Raw genomic sequence first — 23,222 nt, forward strand, 5'->3', positions numbered from 1 at the left:
TGATGAGAAGTCTGTCCATTTGAACAGCCTTTAATCTTTCTGGGCTTTTCTTCCAACACAGTCAGTTGAAGGGTTAAAAAATTACAATCACTTCTGAGTTATACAATGGATAAAAGCACTAAAATACTGGTAAGTGTTATAAAACATTGTATTTAGGAAGTAAAAAGAGTGCATATGAAGAACTTAGCAATTTCCCTGGATCTGAAGTATCAAAAATAACAGACTGAATCAAAGACTCCCCCAAAGCGTTTGCCCTCAAATTCACAGCTCATGATTTATCACAAGTTCTGAAGTACTAACTTGAGATATTGACTGTATTTACCACTTATGTCACCAGCCAGATATTTAAGAAAAATAATTATAAATTGTCACTTTTGGTGGCAGGCAAGGGCCAAATTGTATGTTGTATGGGGCATCTATGATTAGATTTCTCACCACATTTTTAACCTGAAAAAGCAGTTGAGGATGGAGTGATTTGGATCATGGTTGCAATGCTGGGTGTTCATCTTTCCACCATGACATTTTCTTGATAGAAATATTTGTGCCACCCAAGCAGCTATTCTACCAGGGTAAAAAGACAGTAGATGTACTTATGCCGACTTTTTCTCCACAGGGTCAGTAGCCACAGGAGGGGGGGGGATTCTATGAGCAAAAATCACATGATTTCCCCTTCCTCAGTGCTGTGACACCAACCCAAATCATCACCCCACAGATGTTTTTTTCAAAGGTAAAAAATACAGTAGGATATTTGATCCTGGATCTTTTACATAATGCAAAGTTTGACCGCAGCACTTTCCTTCATATTCCAGTTCCCAACCACACTCCCTGGCTGAGAAATCTCAAGGGAAGATGAATTCTCAATATCTTTTCCAAAGGACAATTCACAAGATTCTTCTGGGTAAGTCACAGGAAATGGTTTTAAAGCACTCAGAATGAGTAGCATGCTCAAAGTAATCAGACAGAAGTGGGCTTAAGCTTCCCATTGCATGTGGTGATTTTGGAGATAGTAAACGGCAGCACCTTGAAGAAGGAAATTCCATTGAGTGAGTCATCAGGCAGAAGGCAGTGAAATGAGCATCTCACAGGAGAGCAAATGTGAGACAACTGAGAAGAAGCGGCAGAGCGAAGGTCTTTGGTAGTCTGCTGTTTCTCTCATCATCACCTTCTCTGCTCCTGCAGTCCTCAGAGATCATGTTCTGTAAATGTGCAGAGATCCAGTCATCATAGTAAGGCACAGAGGTATAGACTCCAGGGCGGTTGGCTAGTGCACAGCCCTCTCCCCAGCTTACGACCCCAGCTAAGATCCAGCCTTCCTCACGTGGACAAACCAAAGGTCCTCCAGAGTCACCCTGTGGAGAAGGAGGGAAGACAGCATTTGTAGAAGGCAGACTGAAATCTGATTTGTGATACCTGTTGGAATTGGTGGTGACAGAAAATGCCACCATATCACAGCTGATTTATGATAACCCCCTGTGGAGTTCTCAAGGCAAGAGACATTCAAAATTGGCATGCCATTGCTTACTTCCACATCACAACCCTAGTAGTCCTTGGAGGTCTCTCATCCAAATAATTAGCCAAGGTCAGCCCTGCTAGCTTCTGAGATCTGATGAGATCAGGCTAGCTTGAGCTATCCAAGTCAGGGTCTTGTAGGAATTAGCTTCCTTTTTATTCACCTCACTCCAAGGTGAATATTCACCGCACTCCCAGTCCAAACAAGAGAGACCAAATCCAAGAGTTCAGAGCCAAGAAGGCCACTACCCAAGGGTTGTCTTAGATGCACTGTCAAGCAGTCCAAGGGTTACTCACAAGCAAGAGTCAAGCAGAACCAAGAGCTGTAGTCAGAAGCCAGTCCAAGGGTCACACAAGCAAAACAGGCTCCAAGGCTGTGGTCACAGAATCAGGAATAGAATGACTTGCTACTTCCACTCTTAACAGCCTCCTGTGGCTAATTTTTATATGTATGTGGCCTAAGGGTCAAATTTTTAGCCAGCTACTTAGGAGTAATTCTGCAACTACTCAAGCAGCTAGCATGGGCCAGGAGGCAAGCACTCTGTCCTCTCCTGTAGATCTGCTTGTAGCCTCTGTCTGTGGTGCTGAAAGAGTCGGGGTGATACTTAGAGGGCTGAGAATGATTACCTTAGTGTCACCTGTTGGCTCATGGCTGGAGACTGTGGTGGCTCTGAGCCAGCTGTTGGCTGTGAATCCTGATCAGCATACAGTTCCTCTTCCTTTGCTGGTTTCTGCTGACTTAGAGTTGTTTACAATGACTCCTCTACTGAGGAGTCCTCACTGAGCCATGGCTGACCCACAACAGGTATACTGCCCCCAAACATTAATCTGGCTCTTATTGGGGGTTTTTTTAACAGATATTGGATGAAAGGTGTTTTATTCAGTTAGGCTCAGGGTAGATTTTAGCTGGATCATCTCCACAGAACTGCTTATGCAGATTTCTGATCTCATCTGGATTTTGGTGGGATGCAATCATTAAATTTTATTTTATATTAGTTTTTGTTCTACTTCAACTGCTTCATTATTAATCTGATTAATTTCATAAAAACCCAATCAGATGAAATGCAATATAAATCAGGAAATATTTCTATTCATTGTTATTCAGAATAATTTATCCCCTTTGGAGCATAGTGGAGTCTTGAAGTTTGGGAGGTAGTCTCTCAACTAGATCCAGGTTGGGAAGAATTGGCCTACAGACTAGGTTCCCTTGAGTGGTTTTTAGTATAATAAACCCTTAATGCATTTCACCACCTCAGATCACAAGAGTGAGGTACTGGAGTCCTGACCTGGATAGCTCAGGCAAGCCTGATATCGATAGATCTTGAAAGCTAAGCAGGATGTTGACTGCAGTTATTACTTGGTTGGGAGACTGTCCTTGAAATACCCAGTCAAGAGAACAAAGATGGGCTTTCAACAACCTCTCTGAATACCCCCCAGGCCCCCAGTAGATGTTTACATAATTTCTAGGTGTAGAGCCCCCCCCCCCCCCCCCCCAATACACAAAACTACAACAAAAAAGAGTGAGGTACTGAAACAGGAATGCCTGAAGAGAAGTCTCTAGGCCTGGAGATCTCCCACTCTTACAATTGAGCTCCAGATAATCTCTGCCCTCCCCAGAATCAGCCTCTAAAATCTTCAGGTATTTCCCAACCTGGCTACCCTAGGAGTACTCCATTTCTGAACTGTCGGGCCATGAGGATAAACTGGATCTGCCTACCAGTTTCCAAATGCCACTGACTTACAGTCAAACTGTATGCTACAATTATCATGGGTCCAACACGTGGCCATTTTAGAGGAAACTTTAGCTGTTTAAATATTGTCATGATGACCTGAACCTAATTGAGCCCATTCTATGGTGGCACGAGGTGACTGGGCCCTTACAGCAATTTTTAAATGGCTACGTTTTCCTATAAAATGCCATTGGCCAGTTGTGTCCATGGCTGCTGTAATGTATAATTTGGCCTCCTATGGTTGTGATATGGCCTGTTCCATTTGGGCTTTGTCTAGATACACGGTATGCTCCCTACTGCCTGCTTGAGCTATGATCTGACCCCAGACTACCTGCTTTAATTGCTTTTTAAAGTAAAGGGCTAGCTAGGGTTGCCAGCTCTGAGCTAGGAAATAACTGGAGATTTTGTGGGTGGAGCCTGAGGGCAGGTTTTGGGAGACGAGGGACTTCAGTGGGGCACAATGCCTTCCAGAGTGGCCATTTCCCCCAGGTAAACTAATCTGTTGCCTGGAGATTTGTTGTAATCCCTGGGATCTCCAGCCACCACCTGGGGGTTGGCAACTGTAGGAGGCCTCTGTTGATCTGGAGATATGAAGCAAAATACAAGCATTCTGCTTAACTGTTCAGAGAGAAACAAGCCTACTCCCACCTTACATTGTTCTAGCCAATGAAGGAGTGTTGCCACTTGCCAGGTCCCCCTTTGCCACTGTTGGGGGACGAGGGAAAGAGTTGTCAGATCCAGGATGAGAAACTCCTGGAGATTTGGGGATGGAGTCTGGGTAGGATAGGGACCTCAGTGGGGTTCTCCATTTTCTCTAGGAGAACTGATCTATGAAGTCTCAAAATTAGTTGTAATTTCAGGGAATCCTCGATTTCTACCTGCAGGCTGGTATCCCTAAGTTACAGCTCTTTGATGACTAATGATATGCTTGCTATCTCTTGCTTTGACAAACTTTGCAGCTGGCAGAGAAGAAAGCATGAACAAATCCCAGGAAAGAGGACAGGTGAAAAGAAGCTTCCTTTGATAACTTCTAGAGTTGTGACTTGGGCTATATAACACCATAGAATCCATTGTCCAAAGCAGCCATTTTCTCCAGGGAAACTGATCTTTGTAGTCTGGAAATTTCCTGGAATTACACCTTCCACCTGGATGTTGGCCACCCTATCCCTAACTTTTGGATGAAGCAAAAGAAATGCAAATTAGGCATCCTGGATTTGGGGCAATGGGAATTTAGCAACCCTGCTCTGCTCATCCCTCAGGGCAGCTTACTGGCTGCCCCCTTCATTCCCCATCACCATTGTAAAAAGTTTTGGAGGAAAAATGAAGGTGGCTGCTTGGCAGATGACATCAGCACAATGTAACTTTTGGCAAGAAACCAGAAGTGACACCACTGAGTTGGGGTAAGAATGTAGGGTTCACTCCAAACTCTGTTGTTTTAACCAAGATGGTTGCTGCGCCACAAACTCACCAAGCAGGTAGCCAGAGTCAGCTGGCAACAGGGCCAGCTGCCTGGCAACCTAGGCAAGGCTAACTTCTGGTGCCCCCCCTCGCACTGATAATGTCACAGAGTCACATGGGGGGATCCCATTCTGCACCCCCAAAAGGCCAGCACCCTAGGCAATTGCCTAGTTTGCCTATTGGTAGGGCCAGTCCTGGCTGGCAACCCCACTCCACCCCAGACAAGAGCCCTGCAAGTTATGGTGTCTCTTACCTGGCAGGCATCTTTTCCACCTCCTGTGTAACCAGCACAAATCATATCTTCCTTAACTGGATTGGGATCCAGGTCAGCCTCTGGATTAATGCTGAAGAGTTCATTGCAAGCATCTCTGTTTATGATTGGCACCTCCAGTTCCTGAAGGGTTTGTGGAGGGGGCAAGTTCACTGTCAGGAAAAGACATGGAAGACCTTTGCATTCATGGAACAAAAAACAGAAGATTGCTTCCTGCTTTTGAAGGGGAGGTGATGATGACTTCCCAGTTCCTGTGATTCCCCCAGCCAGGAGACAAAGTTGTCTGTATTCCACAATTGCTCCAGTTTGGTATTTGGTGGGGAACACAGTAGATTGGATTCAACCAACTTTCCCCCACTCAATCTCCATTCTTACTACAGCCCCCATCCCACATGGCTTTTCCCCATGCAGACCCCATTATTCCCAGGGTAGCCTTTTGGGGTGAGACCTCTCCTTACTTTTTTTACCACCAGAAAATTTGATTGGATTGAACTCAGCAGCCTGACCATTTGTAACTGAATCCTGCCTCCTTCATCCCTTGTTGTCTTTGTTTCTCCTGTTCTGCTCTGATACCCTGATGGCAAACTTTAGATTGTAAGTCAACTGTTCCATCCTCTGTCTTGCATAGTTAACATTTGCTGTTGTCACTGGTCTTTGGAATTTTGGCTTTCATACTTTTCATTCTGAGTATCTGCTCTTGTGCAGCTAGAATGAGTCTCTCAGTTTCTTTCTTCAAGTGTCCAATACCACAAGTTAGGAAAGGCACAAACTGGCATAAGAAAAGGCCTGCATGGTTAACAAACAAAGTAATGGAAGCTGTAAAAGGTAAGAAGGACTCCTTTAAGCGGTGGAAAACCAGTCCAAGTGAGATTAATAAAAGGGAACACAGGCAAATCAAATGCAAATCAAATGCAAGACTTTGATCAAGCAGGCAAAAAGGGACTATGAGGAGCATATTGCAAAAAACATAAAGACCAACAATAAAAATTTCTTCAAATATATTAGAAGTAGGAAACCAGCCAGGGAGGCAGTGGGGCCCTTGGATGACCATGGGGTAAAAGGATTACTGAAGGAGGATAGGGAAATGGCTGAGAAGCTGAATGAATTTTTTGCCTTCGTCTTCACTGTGGAAGATGAGAACTTTTTGCCTGCCCCAGAACCACTAATTTTGGAAGGGGTGTTGAAAGACCTGAGTCAGATTGAGGTGACAAAAGAGGAGGTCCTACAACTGATAGGCAAATTAAAAACTAATAAGTCACCGGGTCCGGATGGCATACATCCGAGAGTTCTGAAAGAACTCAAAGTTGAACTTGTGGATCTTCTAACAAAAATCTGTAATCTGGGGGGTGGAGCGTAGCCACGAGTAATGGTGGACGCATGATCCTGCTGCTCCCCAACCCCCCTCACGAAACTCACTAAAATGGACGGTAAAATAAAAATAAAAATAGCGTCCTTACCCGATGACATTTTCTAAAACCTTTACAGACGTAGCGGTTACGTGTTTGAGACAATAGAGCTACTATACCATGCTAAATTTGAGAGCAAAAACCCGGCCTGTAAAATAGTCAGGACACTAAACAGAGAAAAAATGGCAGCGGCAGGATTTAAGCATCAGAAATGCTCTAATGCAGGTGGCAAGAGAAAAAGGTTTCTTGGACTTTAAAGGCTCCCATATTCTTGTCCTTCCTGATGTACCTGCAGAGGCTCTCAACGTCAGGAAATCTCTGAAGCCAGTTACCAAGCGCTTGCAAGAAGCTCAACTAAAATATCATTGGAACCCAACAGGGAAACTTTCTGTGCGATATCAAGGCAAGACTTTTCAGGCACTTGATGAGCAGTCGGGTATGCTACTACTTAAAGCCTTAAAACTGGACACTAATCCAGATCTACCTACAAAAACACACAAAAGAAAATTGCCCTTTTCTTCTCCTCCACTGAAGTCAAACAAGATTCCAGGATAAAGAGTACTAATCAACATTAGTGCATGTCTGTGTCTGATTACCAGTGGTGAGCTGACAGGGGACAGATTCAGTAAATAATATGGCCATGCCTTCACCTGCCTGTTGGTTATCTAAAGGAATATGTTGCAGGGTGAAATGATGCAAAGTTTTATAATTGTATTAAGGGTTTAATGGTTATTAGAACTATTTTATGCAAAGTCCGTTTTAGAATTGCAAAAACTTTACCTTTATAAGGGAGGGGGGGAGGGAGATTTAGTAAGTTAGGACCTAAGCTCCAATAATAATTTTGAAATACAAGCTTATTACTTTAGGATCTGTAAAAAATAGATTCACAGTTAGCAAGAGGGGTAAGGGGAAATAAGTGGTAAATTGTTGAGCTAAGAACTTTAGAATTTTTAAATAAGTTTCCTTTTATTTTGGCTTTTTTTGGCTTTCTTTGGTTAAATTTTTGTAATTTTCTATTTGTTATTACTTTGGATCACAACTGTTTGGTAGCGAACACAACTGCATATATATTGGCTAGCTTCACTGCAAACTTACTCATTAAGAAGATTATACAGATTTTGCTGAATACTGCAATTGTTTAACTTAGAAAACGAAAAGTTGTTGTTGTTTTTCTCTCTTTTTTGCAACTTCTTCGACTATATAACTGTTTATTCATTGCTTAGTGTTACGGTAACATCCAATTACTAGGGAATGTCCTCAGGAATTCAAATTGTTTCGCTCAATGTCCGTGGCCTTAATAATTGTATAAAACAAAAAAGAATTCAGTCTCATTTACTCAAACTTAAACCACATATTACATTCTTGCAAGAGACCCACATCAAATCCTCTGACCAGACACTCTTCAAATCAACATGGTTTGGACCCCAATTTTTAGCCCCAGGCTCCTCAAAAGCCAGGGGCACAGCAATAATATTTGCAAAAAATATCAGATTTGACCTTAAAGCACAATTGACAGATCCACATGGCAGGCTTATTTTCGTGAAGGGCTGGCTAGAAGGGCAACTGTTAACATTGGGCTCTATATATGCCCCCAATTCTGCCCAGATCACCTTTTTAAAGCACACTTTTAAAGAACTGCAAAATTTTGCTGAAGGAGAAGTGCTATTAGGTGGAGACCTTAATTACATTGCAGATAAGAAAATGGACAGATCAAGCTCGAAACATCTCACCTCACACCAAAGAAACACCTTTACTCAGTTGCAATCTTTATTTGACTCAATCTCACTAATTGACATATGGAGAGCTAAAAACCCAATAACAAGAGACTATACGTACTTCTCACATAGATTTAATTCTTACTCCCGTATAGACTATATATTAGCATCACACCTTCTAGCAGAGAACATTTCATCAGCGGAGATAGAGATCAAAGCATGGTCCGATCACTCTCCAGTAACATGCATGCTTAACAATACCAAACGGACCTCTTTAGAAAGAAGATGGTCACTCAGGACCTCAATCCTAAGACAAGAGGAGGTCAGATCACAATTGTCCAAGCACATTCAACTATATTTCAAAGAAAATTTGCCAGAACACACATCTCATTCGACTCGATGGGAAGCCTTTAAAGCGACCCTCAGAGGTCAATGTATTTCAATAACAACACACCTGAAAAAAGAGCAAAAAGAAACAATTACATTGTTGCACACCTCGATAAAAAATCTGGAGTTAGCACATAAAAACACAGGAAATAATTTAATTTATCAGAAATTACTAGCAGAAAGAAGAACATTGGAATCTCTGGAAAATGAAGCAATCAAAAAAAACTTAATTTACACAAAACAGAAATATTATATAAGATCCAAAAAGTCACTCCGCCTCCTTGCTTGGAGAGCGAAAGAGCAAAAAAGATCTAGATTTCTCCACTCCTTAAAAGATGATACAGGGAAAATTCACACCTCCACAGACCAAATTATCAATAGTTTTGCAAAATATTATTCGGATCTATATTCAACCAAATCACCTGACACACAGAAGATTAATACTTTCTTACATCATAACAAATTGATCAATAAATTATCGGCAGAACACTGCCAATTCATGGAACCAGAAATAACTTCACAAGAAATAGATATAGCGATCAGCCAATTAAAAAATCAAACCTCCCCCAGCAATGATGGGTACCCTCCAGAATTTTTTAAAACTTTCAAACAAGACTTAATTGAACCATTGAAAGACCTGTGCAACTCGATACAAGATACAGGGATTATGCCTCCTTCTTGGGCTCAAGCTAATATCATTGTCATTCCTAAACCAAATAAAGATCCTATGCTTCCAGCCTCTTACCGTCCTATCTCACTTTTGAACTTAGACACTAAAATTTTTACAAAAATCCTGGCCAACAGACTTAAATCCATTCTTCACAACTATATACAGATAGAACAATCTGGTTTCCCTCCTCACCGCAACATGACAGACACAATTAGAAAGACTATAAACGTAATACAACATTGCACTCAAAATAAAACAGAAGCTTTAGTACTGTCACTAGACGCAGAGAAGGCTTTTGACAGTGTTGAATTCCTCTATTTGAAAGAGGTCATAAATCTTATGGAAATTGGTCCAAATTTCAAAAATGCAATTGAGGCAATATACAATTGCCCTTCGGCCAGACTCTACATAAATGGCAACTCCTCTCAACCCATCTTAATTCAAAAAGGAACGAGACAAGGCTGTCCCATGTCTCCTCTTCTTTTTCTTATAGCCTTTGAACCCTTAATGGAGGCAATAAGACAAAATAAAGACATAAAAGGGATAGAGATAGGATACTCAATCCAAAAACTAGCTGTTTATGCTGACGACTTAACCTTATATTTATCCTCACCAGTAGAGTCTCTTACAGCTCTTCAAACGTTACTTAAATCATTCAGTTTAATCTCTGGCATTACCATTAACAATAAGAAGTCAGAAGCTTACCCTATTAATCTTTCTAAAGCTTCACATCAACAACTGACTATATTAGGACATGGAAACTGGACAGAAAGTTCCTGGAGACTATTAGGTGTCTATATCCCTAGGGATATTACTAAGCTCAAACAATGCAACTATGACACTTTACATAAAACGATTTTACAACTATTAAAAAATTGGGACAAGAAAAATTTTTCATGGCCTGATAGATTTCATCTCATAAAGAATTTCATAATCCCAAAGTATCTCTTTCTTTTTTGTACTTTACCTATTTATTTACCCAACTCTACATTAATCAAGTGGCAAGCAGATCTTAATAAATTTCTATAATCATACAAAAAGTCAAGGATTGGAATAAACATTATCTCTCAACCTTCGTCACGTGGAGGAATGGATTACCCTAACTTAATTACCTATTATAGGGCAGCTTTACTGGCACAAATTACTAAATACATAGTGGGGAAGTCTACATCAGACTGGGAGCAGATTGAGGCAAATTATTTAACTTCATATCACGTATCAGATGTGATTTGGAACAGCAATTTACTTTATAAAACCAGATACAAAACCAACCTTTTTTTACACCCCTTACTGACTTTCTGGAGATACAAACAGAGTAAACTAGTTCCTGAACTGTCAAGATACTCTTCCTTTCTAAATCAGAGATGGTTCCCTCCTGGACAAAAGAATAATGAATACCTAATATGGAGGGAAAGAGGTTATTCTAGATTAATAGATCTTTGTGTTAACAATACCTTTCTTGAAAAAAGACAACTGGAAAAGAAACTTGACCATGAGATCAAATGGTTTCAATATCTACAGGTCAGAGACATGTTTGTCTCAGTCAAAGTGAGGGAAGCTTTTAAGCGTCCATTGACAGAATATGAAAATTTTATCAAAAACCTTAAGGACAATACTAAGGGCATACTCTCCAAAACATACAAGTTATGCCTTCTTCTTTTTAATGAACAAGAACTCCAATACCAAAAGAGGTGGAATGAAGATTGTCAAAAGGTTATTCCAGATGATCACTGGGAAATAATCTGGAGTTCTTATTGTAACAAATCTAAGGTTTTTAATTTAAAATTCCAATTTCATAAGACTCTCCTAAGATGGTATTGGTCTCCAAAAAGAGTAAGCAAAATATTTCCTTCAATAGACCCGCTTTGCAAGAAATCTTGTGGTGTTCAATCTGACTTTTTCTACGGTTGGTGGAAATGTAAATTCATTACCACATTCTGGCAACAAATCAAAGAGCAAATTTACTCAATCACTCAAATAGACCTGCCACTAGAACCTGATATATTTTTACTTCATAATTGGTCTGTTCCGGAAGTGAGTTCTAGTACTGAACTTTTAAGTACTTTTAAATAGCAACAGCTAGACTTACTATTGCTACTTGGTGGACGGGCAAAATTATCCCGACAGTGGACATGTGGCACCAAAGAGTATGGGAAATCTTTATTTTAATAAAATTAGCTTACAATTCTTATGATATAAAATATGAACAGTATGAAAAACATGTGGTATCAGTGTGGTTCCCTCTGGTTTCTTATTTCTATGAAAAAAACATCCTTCCTAGTAAACAGTATTACAAAAAACTAATTTATCTGTAAAAGCTTAATTTATGGTACATTAGGGAACATATTGGATTTTTGTTTATTTGGATATAGTTTGGTTTAATATGATTTTTTGTTTAGTTTTGCCTAGTGTTGTTTTAATTCTGTATGTTATGAATACACGTAAGGATGCCTTCACACTCTGTATGTTGAAATTGCTTAATAAAGACAATTTATAACTTCAAAAAAAATCTGTAATCTTTCATTGAAATCTGCCTCCGTTCCTGAGGACTGGAAGGTAGCAAATGTCACCCCCATCTTTAAAAAGGGTTCCAGAGGAGATCCAGGAAATTACAGGCCAGTCAGTCTGACTTCAATACTGGGAAAGTTGGTAGAAAGCATTATCAAGGACAGAATGAGTAGGCACATTGATGAACACGGGTTATTGAGGAAGACTCAGCATGGGTTCTGTAAGGGAAGATCTTGCCTCACTAACCTGTTACATTTCTTTGAGGGGGTGAACAAACATGTGGACAAAGGAGACCCAATAGATGTTGTTTACCTTGACTTCCAGAAAGCTTTTGATAAAGTTCCTCATCAAAGGCTCCTTAGAAAGATTGAGAGTCATGGAGTAAAAGGACAGGTCCTCTTGTGGATCAAAAACTGGCTGAGTAATAGGAAGCAGAGAGTGAGTATAAATGGGCAGTCTTCGCAGTGGAGGACGGTAAGCAGTGGGGTGCCGCAGGGCTCAGTATTGGGTCCCATGCTCTTTAACTTGTTCATAAATGATTTAGAGTTGGGAGTGAGCAGTGAAGTGGCCAGGTTTGCGGATGACACTAAATTGTTCAGGGTGGTGAGAACCAGAGAGGATTGTGAGGCTCCAAAGGGATCTGTTGAGGCTGGGTGAGTGGGCGTCAACATGGCAGATGCGGTTCAATGTGGCCAAGTGCAAAGTAATGCACATTGGGGCCAAGAATCCCAGATACAAATACAAGTTGATGGGGTGTGAACTGGCAGAGACTGACCAAGAAAGAGATCTTGGGTCGTGGTAGATAACTCACTGAAAATGTCAAGACAGTGTGCGTTTGCAATAAAAAAGGCCAATGCCATGCTGGGAATTATTAGGAAGGGAATTGAAAACAAATCAGCCAGTATCATAATACCCCTGTATAGATCGATGGTGCGGTCTCATTTGGAGTACGTGTGCAGTTCTGGTCGCCGCACCTCAAAAAGGATATTATAGCATTGGAGAAAGTCCAGAAAAGGGCAACTAGAATGATTAAAGGGCTGGAACACTTTCCCTATGAAGAAAGGTTGAAACGCTTGGGACTCTTTAGCTTGGAGAAACATTGACTGCGGGTGACATGATAGAGGTTTACAAGATAATGCATGGGATGGAGAAAGTAGAGAAAGTACTTTTCTCCCTTTCTCACAATACAAGAACTCGTGGGCATTCGATGAAATTGCTGAGCAGACAGGTTAAAACGGATAAAAGGAAGTACTTCTTCACCCAAAGGGTGATTAACATGTGGAATTCACTGCCACAGGAGGTGGTGGCGGCCACAAGCATAGCCAGCTTCAAGAGGGGTTTAGATAAAAATATGGAGCAGAGGTCCATCAGTGGCTATTAGCCACAGTGTGTGTGTGTATATATAAAAAATTTTTGCCACTGTGTGACACAGAGTGTTGGACTGGATGGGCCATTGGCCTGATCTAACACGGCTTCTCTTATGTTCAATTTGCAGCCATTTCCAATTGTTTTTGTTATCAACTTTATTTTCTGTCTTTTGAGTATTGCCTGTGCAAGTGCTTTTGTTTCCAGTTGTCAAGGTGTGTTTTGCTTTCAATCTTTTTGTCATCTTTGGTTTCTGTAACCTGAAATAAGTCTACCTTGTACACTTCAACTAGAAGCTTCTCTTTGCTTTTCTTGATGTATCATTCAGTGCTCATTTTTCTTCTTCAACCGCTTGCTTAACTTTCAGGAGACCTATTCCAACTAATTTTCTTGGTAAGCAGAGACAATAAAAATCAATTCTAGGATGTAGAGAGTGATGCACAGGCATTATCTTGCATGTTTTGTGATCTGTTGCTTCTAATTCTCTTTGTTTTCAATCAGTGATGCCAACTGTGTATCTTAGGACTAGTACAGCCCACGTGTTAATTGCCATTACTGTGTTGCCTCCATTTAATTTTGTTTGCAATATCTTTTAAACTCTTTGGTAATACTCCTTCGTTATATATATATTCTTAAAATCCCAATATATTTGTAGTTTTCTTCAATGGCCAGTGTTTTGACGTTGTTGTTTAGCATTATTATTCTTATTGGTGTTTTGTTCTCCAGCAAATTTCTCCTTGTCTGTATCTAGTTCTATCCCTTGGGGATATGGTTTAAGTCCTGCCTGGGCCATGTACTCACCAGAAGTATAACTGAAACAAGCCTTATCTCCTCCCACAGGAAAGATGTTACCAGCCTACCTTACAAGGTTCTTGTGAGGATTAAAACAAGATCCAGGTGCTTCGCCTATTTGATCAGCTGAAAGCACTATACAAACACTTAAGTATTATGACTCATCTTGTGCTGTATGACAGCATGTCTGTGAGCAATGAGAAAAAAACCTCGCCGTCTGAAGAAACAACCCAAAGAGTTCCTCCCCCAATCATCTCCTTACCTCCCACCTTAATCTGCCCCCATCCAGTGACCCAGCACATTTCTCCATCTGGAAACTGTACAGAAGAATTCGGCAAGCAGATGGGAAGGACGTCATTAGTGAAAGTTATGGAGGATGACAGTTTCACTACAGCAATATCCCCACTGGAGCCGTCATGGCCATCAAAGTCAGGGTGGGAGCAAATCTTGCTCATGGAGAATATTTGCCGCCCTTCCGAGGGAGGATTTTGAAGCTGATAGGCTCCCACCTCCAACTCATATTCATCAATGTTCCTGGAAGAATGAAAACAAAGGTCATGGCCAAACTGGACTTGGCATTTCTGTGAGACCTCAGATCCTGCCCTGTGGAGCTTACAAGCTTCATCTCCTTGAGTTCCTTGTTGGTGATGCCCAACAGCACAAGGGATCTTTTCCAGCTTTTTATTTATTTATTGAATTTTGTCATATGTAAGAATAAAAAAAAAATAAGAAAAATAAGACAAAAACAGAAGGAGAGAAATTAGGAGAAAAAAAGAAAAGAAAAAAGAATGGAAGGAACATATCCTTAAAACTTACAATGGATCTTTCCAAAAGGCTGTCATTAAGTCAGGAGATCCATGAGCTGATTGCTCACAACTAGGGGTGTGCAAAAAAAAAAAAATTGGAATTAATCGGATTTGGAAATATATGGGGCCAAAATATTCGGAATAACGTATATTTCTGAATACTGGTATTCGGAATAGCTGTATATACTGGAGATATATGGCTATTTCTGAATATATGGCCAATTATACCCTATGGACCATTGAAATCAATAGCAAAATAGGGTATATTGGAAGCCACTTGGAGGAGAGGGGGTTTGAGAGAGAGCCTCCAAATTTGCAGGAGATATGCAGGAGACTCTCCCCTACAAAACCCCTAAGTCCCAAAAAGATTGGGGCAGGAGTTCCCATTCCAGGGGGAACCAAAGAGGGTGCCCCTATCCCACCATTATACCCTATGGGCCATTGAACTCAATGGCAACATAGGCCATAATCAGAGGCTACTGGGGGGCAGGGGATTTGAGGGAGAGCCCCCAAAACTGCATGGAACCCTCAGACTCCAAAAATAGCTCTATAAAAACATGAAAGTGACCAACCCCACACACCAACCCCCTCACACCAACCAGAGGTAATTAAAAAAACCCAAAACATGACTGAAAGAAACTTAACTTTTAACCCCCCCCCCCCCCCCAAAAAAAAAAACAGAACCAGGAAAAGGGACAACAGGACAGGATGAAAAACCAACAACAACAGATCCAAACAAATCGAAGAAAAGACCAACAAACTCAACTGTTAAAAAACTAAACTTTTTAACAATAAAAAACCTCAGGCCAAATCAGTCAACACCCCCCCCCCCCCCCAAAAAAAAAAAAACAGAACCAGGAAAAGGGACAACAGGACAGGATGCAAAACCTGATCCAAACAAATCAAATAGATCCAAACAAATCAAACTGAGAAAAGGCCAACAAACTCAACTGTTAAAACCTAACACTTTTTAACACCAAGTAAACAAAAGAACAACAATGTTGCTGATGGCTAGGGGATTAGCCCAGCCATCAGCTACACAACAGCCTTGCAAAGCATGCATTTGCAATGCATTTTACAAATGCATACTTTGGATTGGCTGCTGGGGCTCCTCTCCCCCTCCCTCCCTGATCCCAGGGAGGCTATGGGAGAGGCGGGAAAAGGCTTTCAAAGGCGGGAAAGGAGGCAAGCAGCTTCCCTGAGGCTGCAGAAACTCCTTTCCCACCTTTTACACTGAGTTCCGTCTACTTCCGAATATGGTTTCGGAAGTATATGGGGAACCTTATACAGCTCCCGTGTAATGCCTTCTAATTGGATTCAGAAGTATATGATGCCGCATACTTCTGAATCAGGGGGTATTCGGCGGTCTATTCAGTTCGGCCAAACCGAATGCACACCCCTACTCACAACTGTTTAAAGTGTAAGTTACAACCTTGGAGAGAATGACTACTTTGAAAGGTGGACTCTATGGCATCATACCCCACAGAAGTCCTTCCCTTCCCCAAACTCCCCCCTCCTCAGGTTTCAACACCATTCCCCAAATCTCCAGGAATTTCTCAGCCTGGAGCTGGCAGCCCTACCCTCACTCCATGCAAGATGGGTGGAAGCCATCAATGACTCTGGAAGCCAGGTTCCCAGGGATTTTTTTGAGAAAGAACACATAGGAATGCAGTCTCAGCTGGCTTGGTGTCAGGGGCTGAGGCCTAACATGCAAAAAAATTCCTGCTGAACTTTTTCTACAAGAAAGCCCTGTGCAAAACAATGGTGACATCAAGGGGTGTGGCCTAATATGCAAATGAGTTTTCTGTTGGGCTTTTTCTACAAAAAACCTCCCCTGCAGGTGCCCAAGCTTCAGAAGAAGCAAGTGCAAACTGTGCCAAGATCCTCTTCTTCTCTACCTCCTTTGGGAGGGCATGTAGGTGGTTGCACCCCTCAAGTACGGGCCCCAGGGCAGCTGCCCCTGTTGCCCATTGGTTAAGACTGTCCCTGCTGCCAGTTAATCCACAGGCTACCAACCTGCTCTTGCAGCTCCTTCTGGATTGGAAGGTGGTCATACCTGTGTTTTAGGATTGCCAACTTCCAGGTGCTGGCTGGAGATCTCCTGGGATTACAACCGATACTCTCTCTAAACTGTGGAGTCTTGTGAGCAAAAAAATCTACTTTGTGAGCAACTGTCATTAAAATTGTGAGCTACTACGTAAATTAGTTTGCTCTCGGTCAAAAATGGGTGACCCAGAGGATAAAAAAAAAAAAGGTGAGCTAGCCCACACTAATTCAGCTTAGAGGGAACACTGATTACAACTGATCTCCAGGCAACACATCCCCCTCCCCTCCCCCCCTCCCCAAACTCCACCCTCCTCATCTCCAGGTATTTCCCAACCTGGAGGTAGCAACCCTAGGACTCGTGATCTGTATCAGATACTCACCTAGTCAAGCAGTGAGCTGCCGTCAGCACCCAGTGCTCAGCTATGAGGGAGCCTCCACAAATGTGCTTCCCTGATTGCAAGATGCTGACCTGCCAGGGCCAAGCTCCATCAGCGGCTGGCTTCCCCCCAACGATGCGTGTGGAGTACCCTTTCTGCCCACAGACTACAAAGCATAGGGGAGGGGAGAGAGGATGAAGCAGGGAATAGTTACATGGTGGAAAGTAGTATCGAACCAGAGCTCAGTGGCATTTCACACACTCTCTCTGTGCCTGCTAAGCCTTCCCCTGTGCTGTTTTCCCCACATGAAACAGACCTGGCAAGCTGCTACTTGCCCTGATGTATCAGTACCTGTAGGCCTTGAATTCATCAGGAGCTCAGCTCCTGAACCTTTCTGAGGGTTCCCCCTCCTCCTCCCCACCTACCTACCTTGTCAATTGAATAGTAGGTACAGCTGCATAACAATCTCTGGATGAGCTCCACCACCTATTTTTCTACAAAACAACCCTGAGTACCTGTACACAAGTATACATGTATCAGTTCATCTGAGTTGCACACAGTAGGCCCCAGGTTCAATCCCTAGTACCTGTAGTTAAGAGATCTAAAGGTTTAACTAAAAAATTCTCACTCTCTCTCTAAACAAATCAGATACTTGGCCCTGATTGAAACCAGGTGTGTGGTACAAGGGGCAGGTTTCTAAAAGCCTCCACCTGACATGCTATTTTCTCCAACCTGAAACACCCCTGGGAGCTGCTATGTATGCTGTTTGTGGCATGGGTGACATTTGAAGAAGAAGAGATTGGATTTATACCCTGCCCTTCACCAGCCAAAGGAGTCTCAGAGCAGCTTACAATCTCCTTTCACTTCCCTTCCCCACAACAACCTGTGAGGTAGGTGGGGCTGAGAGAGCTCTCCTAGAATTGCTCTTGAGCAGAACAGCCTTGAGAGAACTTGTGGCTGACCCAAGATCACATTAGCAGGTGCATGTGGAGGAGTGGAGAATCAAACTCAGTTCTCCCAGATAAGAGTCCGCACACTTCACCATTACAGCAAACTGGCTGTGTGGGGGCTGGCTGATGTGGAATTCAGTCTTTCAACTTTAGCTGCAATACTTCTACATTAAAATAACACAAGACTCTTGGATCACACCCCCGGCTCTGATTGGACATCATTAGAGAGTAAAACTGTAGTGATAGATCCACTTAGCAATAGCCACCATGACCAAAATATGTGTTGTAGCTTCAGCTTTCAAAGACTGGAGTTGATTTTGTCAGATGCATGAAGTGTTACCTTCAGTTGGCAGATATGCTTATAGGAGGTGATAATACACAGTGAGGTCAGAAAGCACAGCAATCCCCTGAGGTGCTGATTTCTAGATGGAACATGGATAGGCATGACATGAGTGATCCAATCAGATGAAGAAAAGATCTCATCTGAGTGGATGTCCTCACAAAGGGTAATCAATTGGAATAGCAAGATGAATACATGTACATACACTTCTCAAAAGGGACAATTACTTTCTGTGGTGAGCTGGCCACTCCTTGTACCTACTGAGACTGCCTTCCTTCAATCCCTCATTACAAGAGGAACCAGACAGCAAGTGAACAGCTCTGTCCCTCTTTCCAAGAAGATCTAGTCTCCAAACCAGTTCTGAAATAGCCTACAGCTCTTCCTGAAAAATGGGTAAACGGATTGGCAGACAAGGACAAAAAAATATACAAGATGACTCATTGTTAGCTGTTCATGTATTTCAAAGGCACATCTCCACCTCACCACCCCAAACTGCCAATTGTTTACCGAGTTTGTTACAAGATGCTGGTTATTACCTTTAAAGCCCTATATGGCTGAGGACCTGTTTACCTTAGGGACCGCCTCTCTCCATATGTTCCCCAGAGAGCACTACGATCCAGCTCACAAAATCTCCTGGAAGTACCTGGGCCAAAGGAGGCCAAACTAAAAATAACTAGAGAACACGTCTTCTCTATAAAAGCACCCCCAGTGGTGGAACCAGCTGCCGGAAGAGGTGCGGGCCCTATGGGACCTTAGCCAATTCCGTAGGGCGTGTAAAACCGCCCTCTTCCAGCTAGCCTTTCAAGATGGAGCTTGAAATAAACATCACGCCATCACTAATACTAATAACTGAGATAACAGTGTGTAGAGATTATTTTAGACTGTTTTTAGATTGTTTTAGATTATGTAAAAATTTAATGGTAAATTGTAATTTTATTGAATTGTATAACTGTTTTATTGGTCAATGGCTTTGCCATACCTGTAAGCCGCCCTGAGCCTGCCTTGGCGGGGAGGGCGGGGTATAAATAAAATTTTATTATTATTATTAAACAGTCCTTTCCCCCCACCGATTCCCATTCAGAGCATCAGAATAGGTCTCCTATGTCAAGATACACCTTTATTTACCTGAAGATAACCATCCCTTCAGGTTCTGCACTTTATTCTCACAGCTCAAAAACTAGACTTTCCCTTAATGTTGTTTTAATTGCATTACTGTGATTTTATGTGGCGTGCAGGAGGTCTTCTATCCAGGTGCTGCAGACCAGACCTGTCTTTACTTCAGAATATCATGACAGAGTGGGGGCTAAAACTTCTCACAATGGGGCTAAAAACTTCTCAGAATTACAGCTGTTCTGTGTCTAGCAAAGGGAACTTTGACTCCTGAAAGCTTACACTCCCAAAATTTTTATTGGTCTCTAAGGTGCAATTGAACTCAAATCTAAAGTCTACAGAGATCAGTTTCCCTGGAAGAAATGGCTGCTTTGGAGAGGAGACTGTATGGCACTGTATCCCATTGAGGTCCTTCCTCTCCCCAAACCCTGCCCTCCTTTGGCTCAGCCCCCCAATCTCCAGGAATTTCCCAAATCAGAGTTGGCATCCTACCCACACCGCTTCCTGCACACTTATTGACACTAGGTATGCCAGTCTCCAGGTGAGACCTGGGATCCCCCAGAATTACAGCTCAATTCTGGACGACAGAGATCAGTTTGCCTGGAGAAAATGGATGCTTTGGAAGGTGGACTCTGTGGCATTCTACCCCACTGAGGTCCCTGTCCTCCCCAGATTCCACCCCAAATCTCCAGGAATTTCTCAATCAGGATCTGACAACCCTAACCCCCATCCCCCACTGGTGGTCAGGGGGACCTGCCAACCCTAACTGGCACTACCACTTCTGGCTCCCGCTTCCCTCCTTTTTCCTATTTCACTTGTGAGAAAGCACAGATGTAATGGCAATTTCTTTGAGACCACCCCTGCATGGCCTGGAAATCCCCCTTCCTCCTCACTTTCTCCACCACACCATGTTGTAATGCAACAGTGTGGCTTAGTAAGGAAAGGGTGGGGGGGGAGCTCTTTAAAGGGTTAAAGAAAATGGAGATTCTCCTTTGAGCCAGATAAATCCAGGTTTATTTTAAATTCTCAGCCAGTTTGGTTTAATGGTTAAGTGTGCAGACTCTTATCTGCAAGAACTGGGTTTGATTCCCCACTCCTCCACTTGCAGCTGCTGGAATGGCCTTGGATCAGCCATAGCTCTTGCAGAGCTGTCCTTAAAAGGGCAGCTGCTGTAAGAGCTCTCTCAACCCCACCCACCTCACAGGATGTCTGTTGTGGAGGGGGGAAGGAAAGGTAAAGGAGACTGAGACAGTCTGAGACTCTAAGATTCAGAATATAGGGCAGGATATAAATCCAATATCATCATCATCATCTAAATTTGGTGTAAAGGGGAAAGTTACAACATGCTCAGAATGAGTCATATGGACACTCCCCTTTAAAGTGGGGGAGGGTCTTTGCTATCCATGCAGGGGAAAATCCCCACCTGGTCAATGAGGAAGTTTACCAGCTCTGAGTTGGGAAACACCTGGAGGTTTTGAGGGTGGAACCTGGGGAAGGTGACTTTGGGGAGGAGAGAGGCCTCACCTCAGCAGGGTGTCTTCTGGTGATCAATCGTTAAGATTGGGGAATCTCCAGGTGCTGCCTGGAAGTTAGCAACCTTACCAATGAAGTAGATATCTCTTTAGTACAATTTTGTGCTGCTCTTCCTCTGTGGAATTCTGAGCACTGAGCTTGGTTTTCCTCATTTTATTCTCACATCAGCTTTGTGAGGTAGAGTGACTACCCCAAAGACACTAAAATAACTGCTTCATGGTAAAGTGACCAATTGAACCCAGGTCTCTGCAACTGTATTCTGATAAACTATTACCTCACTATCTATTACCTCACTGGGCCCCACCTTGAAAAACTGAAGAGGGTGAATGCTTTCAATGACCCAGTTAGGGCAACTTCTATCATTCCATCAGAACTGCATTCCACAAAGAGAAACCTTGTTTAAGCCGAAACATGCTTCAACTGTTGTTTCAGTGCCTAGGCTACCTTTGAACACATGCACAAAAGGTTTAGCCACACCAGAGTTTTGTAAATATGTTCTTTGGTACATAACCCCTTCCCTGCTTGTGAAGTTTCCATGTAAAAATTCTTTTGAGTCTGTTAAAACCCTCCTACCTGCTTCTGAGCCAGCAGCACCTGAGGGAAAAACCAAAAGTGAAAAGAAATGTCAGCTTAGACTCAAAACATTGAAGAAGATGCATTCTGTCCCCATCTTTCTTGCTAAACTGATATGGATTAGCAAAAGGGAAAGACCCCAATTTTTGGAAAAAACAACTTCGTGGATGGGCTATATTTTTGTAAGGCTGTCATCCAGGGAAGGCAATGGCAAACCACCCTGTTAAAAATGTCTGCCGTGAAAACGGTGTGAAAGCAATGTCACCCCAGAGTCGGAAACGATTGGTGCCTGCACAGGGGACCTTTCCTTTCCATCCTCTAGGTGGGTCTGGCGATCCTCATTATTACACCTGATCTCGAGATGACAGAGCTCAGTTCCCTTGCACAAAATGGCTGCTCCGGAGAGTGGGCTGTGTGGCATTATACCCCACTGAGCTCCTGCCACTCTCAAACTCTGCCTTTCTCCCAATTACTAGGAATTTCCCTGGCTGGAGTTGGCAACCCCAGTTTCTAACCAGTGATTTTAATCCCCTTGCCTTTTGTTGCAGAACTCACTTTGAAAGCTGAGCGTGAGAATGCAATGCAAATTAAATGGTCAGCAGCTAACTTCTGACTTCTCAGGCTTGTCTCCATGGCATACTGACAATGGGACTGGCCGCTCAGATATTTGGGATTGGGAGAAAAGGATCCCAGCAGAAACACAGACCTTTCTGGAGGCCTCCAGTCTTTATCTTTTAGGAACAAAGTCCAAGATTATAGGACTTTCTACCTGTTAGCAGAAACACTGTAATAAACAGTTGCCTGTCTTATAGTCTCCAGCTGTCTTCCTTTAACTGCTAGGACGCACTGCCCTCTCAGGGTTGTGCGACAGGAAAGAGGCCCCTTTTGTCTCCACATGACAATCCAGGAATTCTGGATTTCTGCTCCATCCTGGATTTAAGACCTCCCCTTCAATCCATCCCCTCCGCTCTTTACACTCCCACAAAGAGTGAAAGGACTACAAGCATGAGTCTTCCATGATTCAATGACCCTGCCCCAGCTCCAATCACCTTGTAGCACAGCCAGCAGAAGCAGCCCCACGGCCAGGAAAGGGGGCACAATGGACATGGTGCCCCCCTTCTGTTTCTCTAATCCTTCTGAGATGTCTTTGCCGGTTGTTCTGCTCCAGTCACATCCAGGAAACAGGTGTCTAACCTCGGTGTGTCATAATGTTATCTGCATTATAAAAATTTCATTGCAAGGAGAGGGCCGCTGGAGTTTCCTCCCCCTTGAACATGCTGATGGAGCCTGTACCCCCCTCCCCCCAGTCTCTGAATTCTCTAGGTGCCAGCAGAACTTGTCCTTTTCTCCCGATGCCTAGCACTGACACATTTGGAAGGGAAGGTAGCACTCCTGTCCCCTTAAAACAACAGGGCAAAAACCCAAAATCAATTGGGAGATTCTAGGAAAAAGTTCAGCTGTTGAAATTTCATTTTGCAAGGCAGGTAATAAAAGCATAGGAACCCTGCTAGGGGAAAGGTAGCAACTCCACCTAGTTTCTTTCTACCCACCTGTTCACAAAACTGGTTCCCATTTTGTGTCCAGACATAGAACCTGGAATTTTTGTAACCCAGTTTACCCTCAGATTCTCTAGGCTGCTGATATAGCATTATATATTGGTATGAAACCTTTGCCCC

At 42.7% G+C, this 23,222-nt stretch overlaps 1 protein-coding gene across 2 annotated transcripts; it reads right to left on the reverse strand.

Annotated features, from left to right (window-relative positions):
• Positions 1–22,832, reverse strand: LOC132584788 (serine protease 27-like). 2 transcript variants are annotated; one of them, XM_060256711.1, is made up of 6 exons: positions 22,596–22,832; positions 21,547–21,567; positions 17,044–17,206; positions 14,074–14,345; positions 4,951–5,120; positions 1–1,349 (listed from the first exon to the last, which is right to left on the reverse strand). In XM_060256711.1, exons 1-6 carry the CDS (start codon positions 22,651–22,653, stop codon positions 1,080–1,082), a joined length of 954 nt encoding a protein of 317 aa, XP_060112694.1. In that variant the 5' UTR covers positions 22,654–22,832; the 3' UTR covers positions 1–1,079. The 2 variants fall into 2 exon arrangements, with proteins under 2 accessions (XP_060112694.1, XP_060112693.1); XM_060256710.1 differs by lacking the exons at positions 21,547–21,567; positions 22,596–22,832 and adding an exon at positions 17,392–17,454.
• Between the last annotated feature and the right edge of the window lie 390 nt (positions 22,833–23,222).

The sequence above is a fragment of the Heteronotia binoei genome, chromosome 15 (genome assembly GCF_032191835.1).
Source record: "Heteronotia binoei isolate CCM8104 ecotype False Entrance Well chromosome 15, APGP_CSIRO_Hbin_v1, whole genome shotgun sequence".
NCBI classification, from domain to species: Eukaryota; Metazoa; Chordata; class Lepidosauria; order Squamata; family Gekkonidae; genus Heteronotia; species Heteronotia binoei.

Coding starts and splice junctions, on each gene's coding strand:
- LOC132584788 (XM_060256711.1), bottom strand. CDS start 22,653: ATGTCCATTGTGCCCCCTTTCCTGGCCGTGGGGCTGCTTCTGCTGGCT. Junction 14,346..17,043: donor GCAGCTCACTGCTTGACTAG/GTGAGTATCTGA, acceptor TCATTCTTCCAG/GAACATTGATGAATATGAGT. Junction 1,350..4,950: donor GTGGAAAAGATGCCTGCCAG/GTAAGAGACACC, acceptor CCTTCTCCACAG/GGTGACTCTGGAGGACCTTT.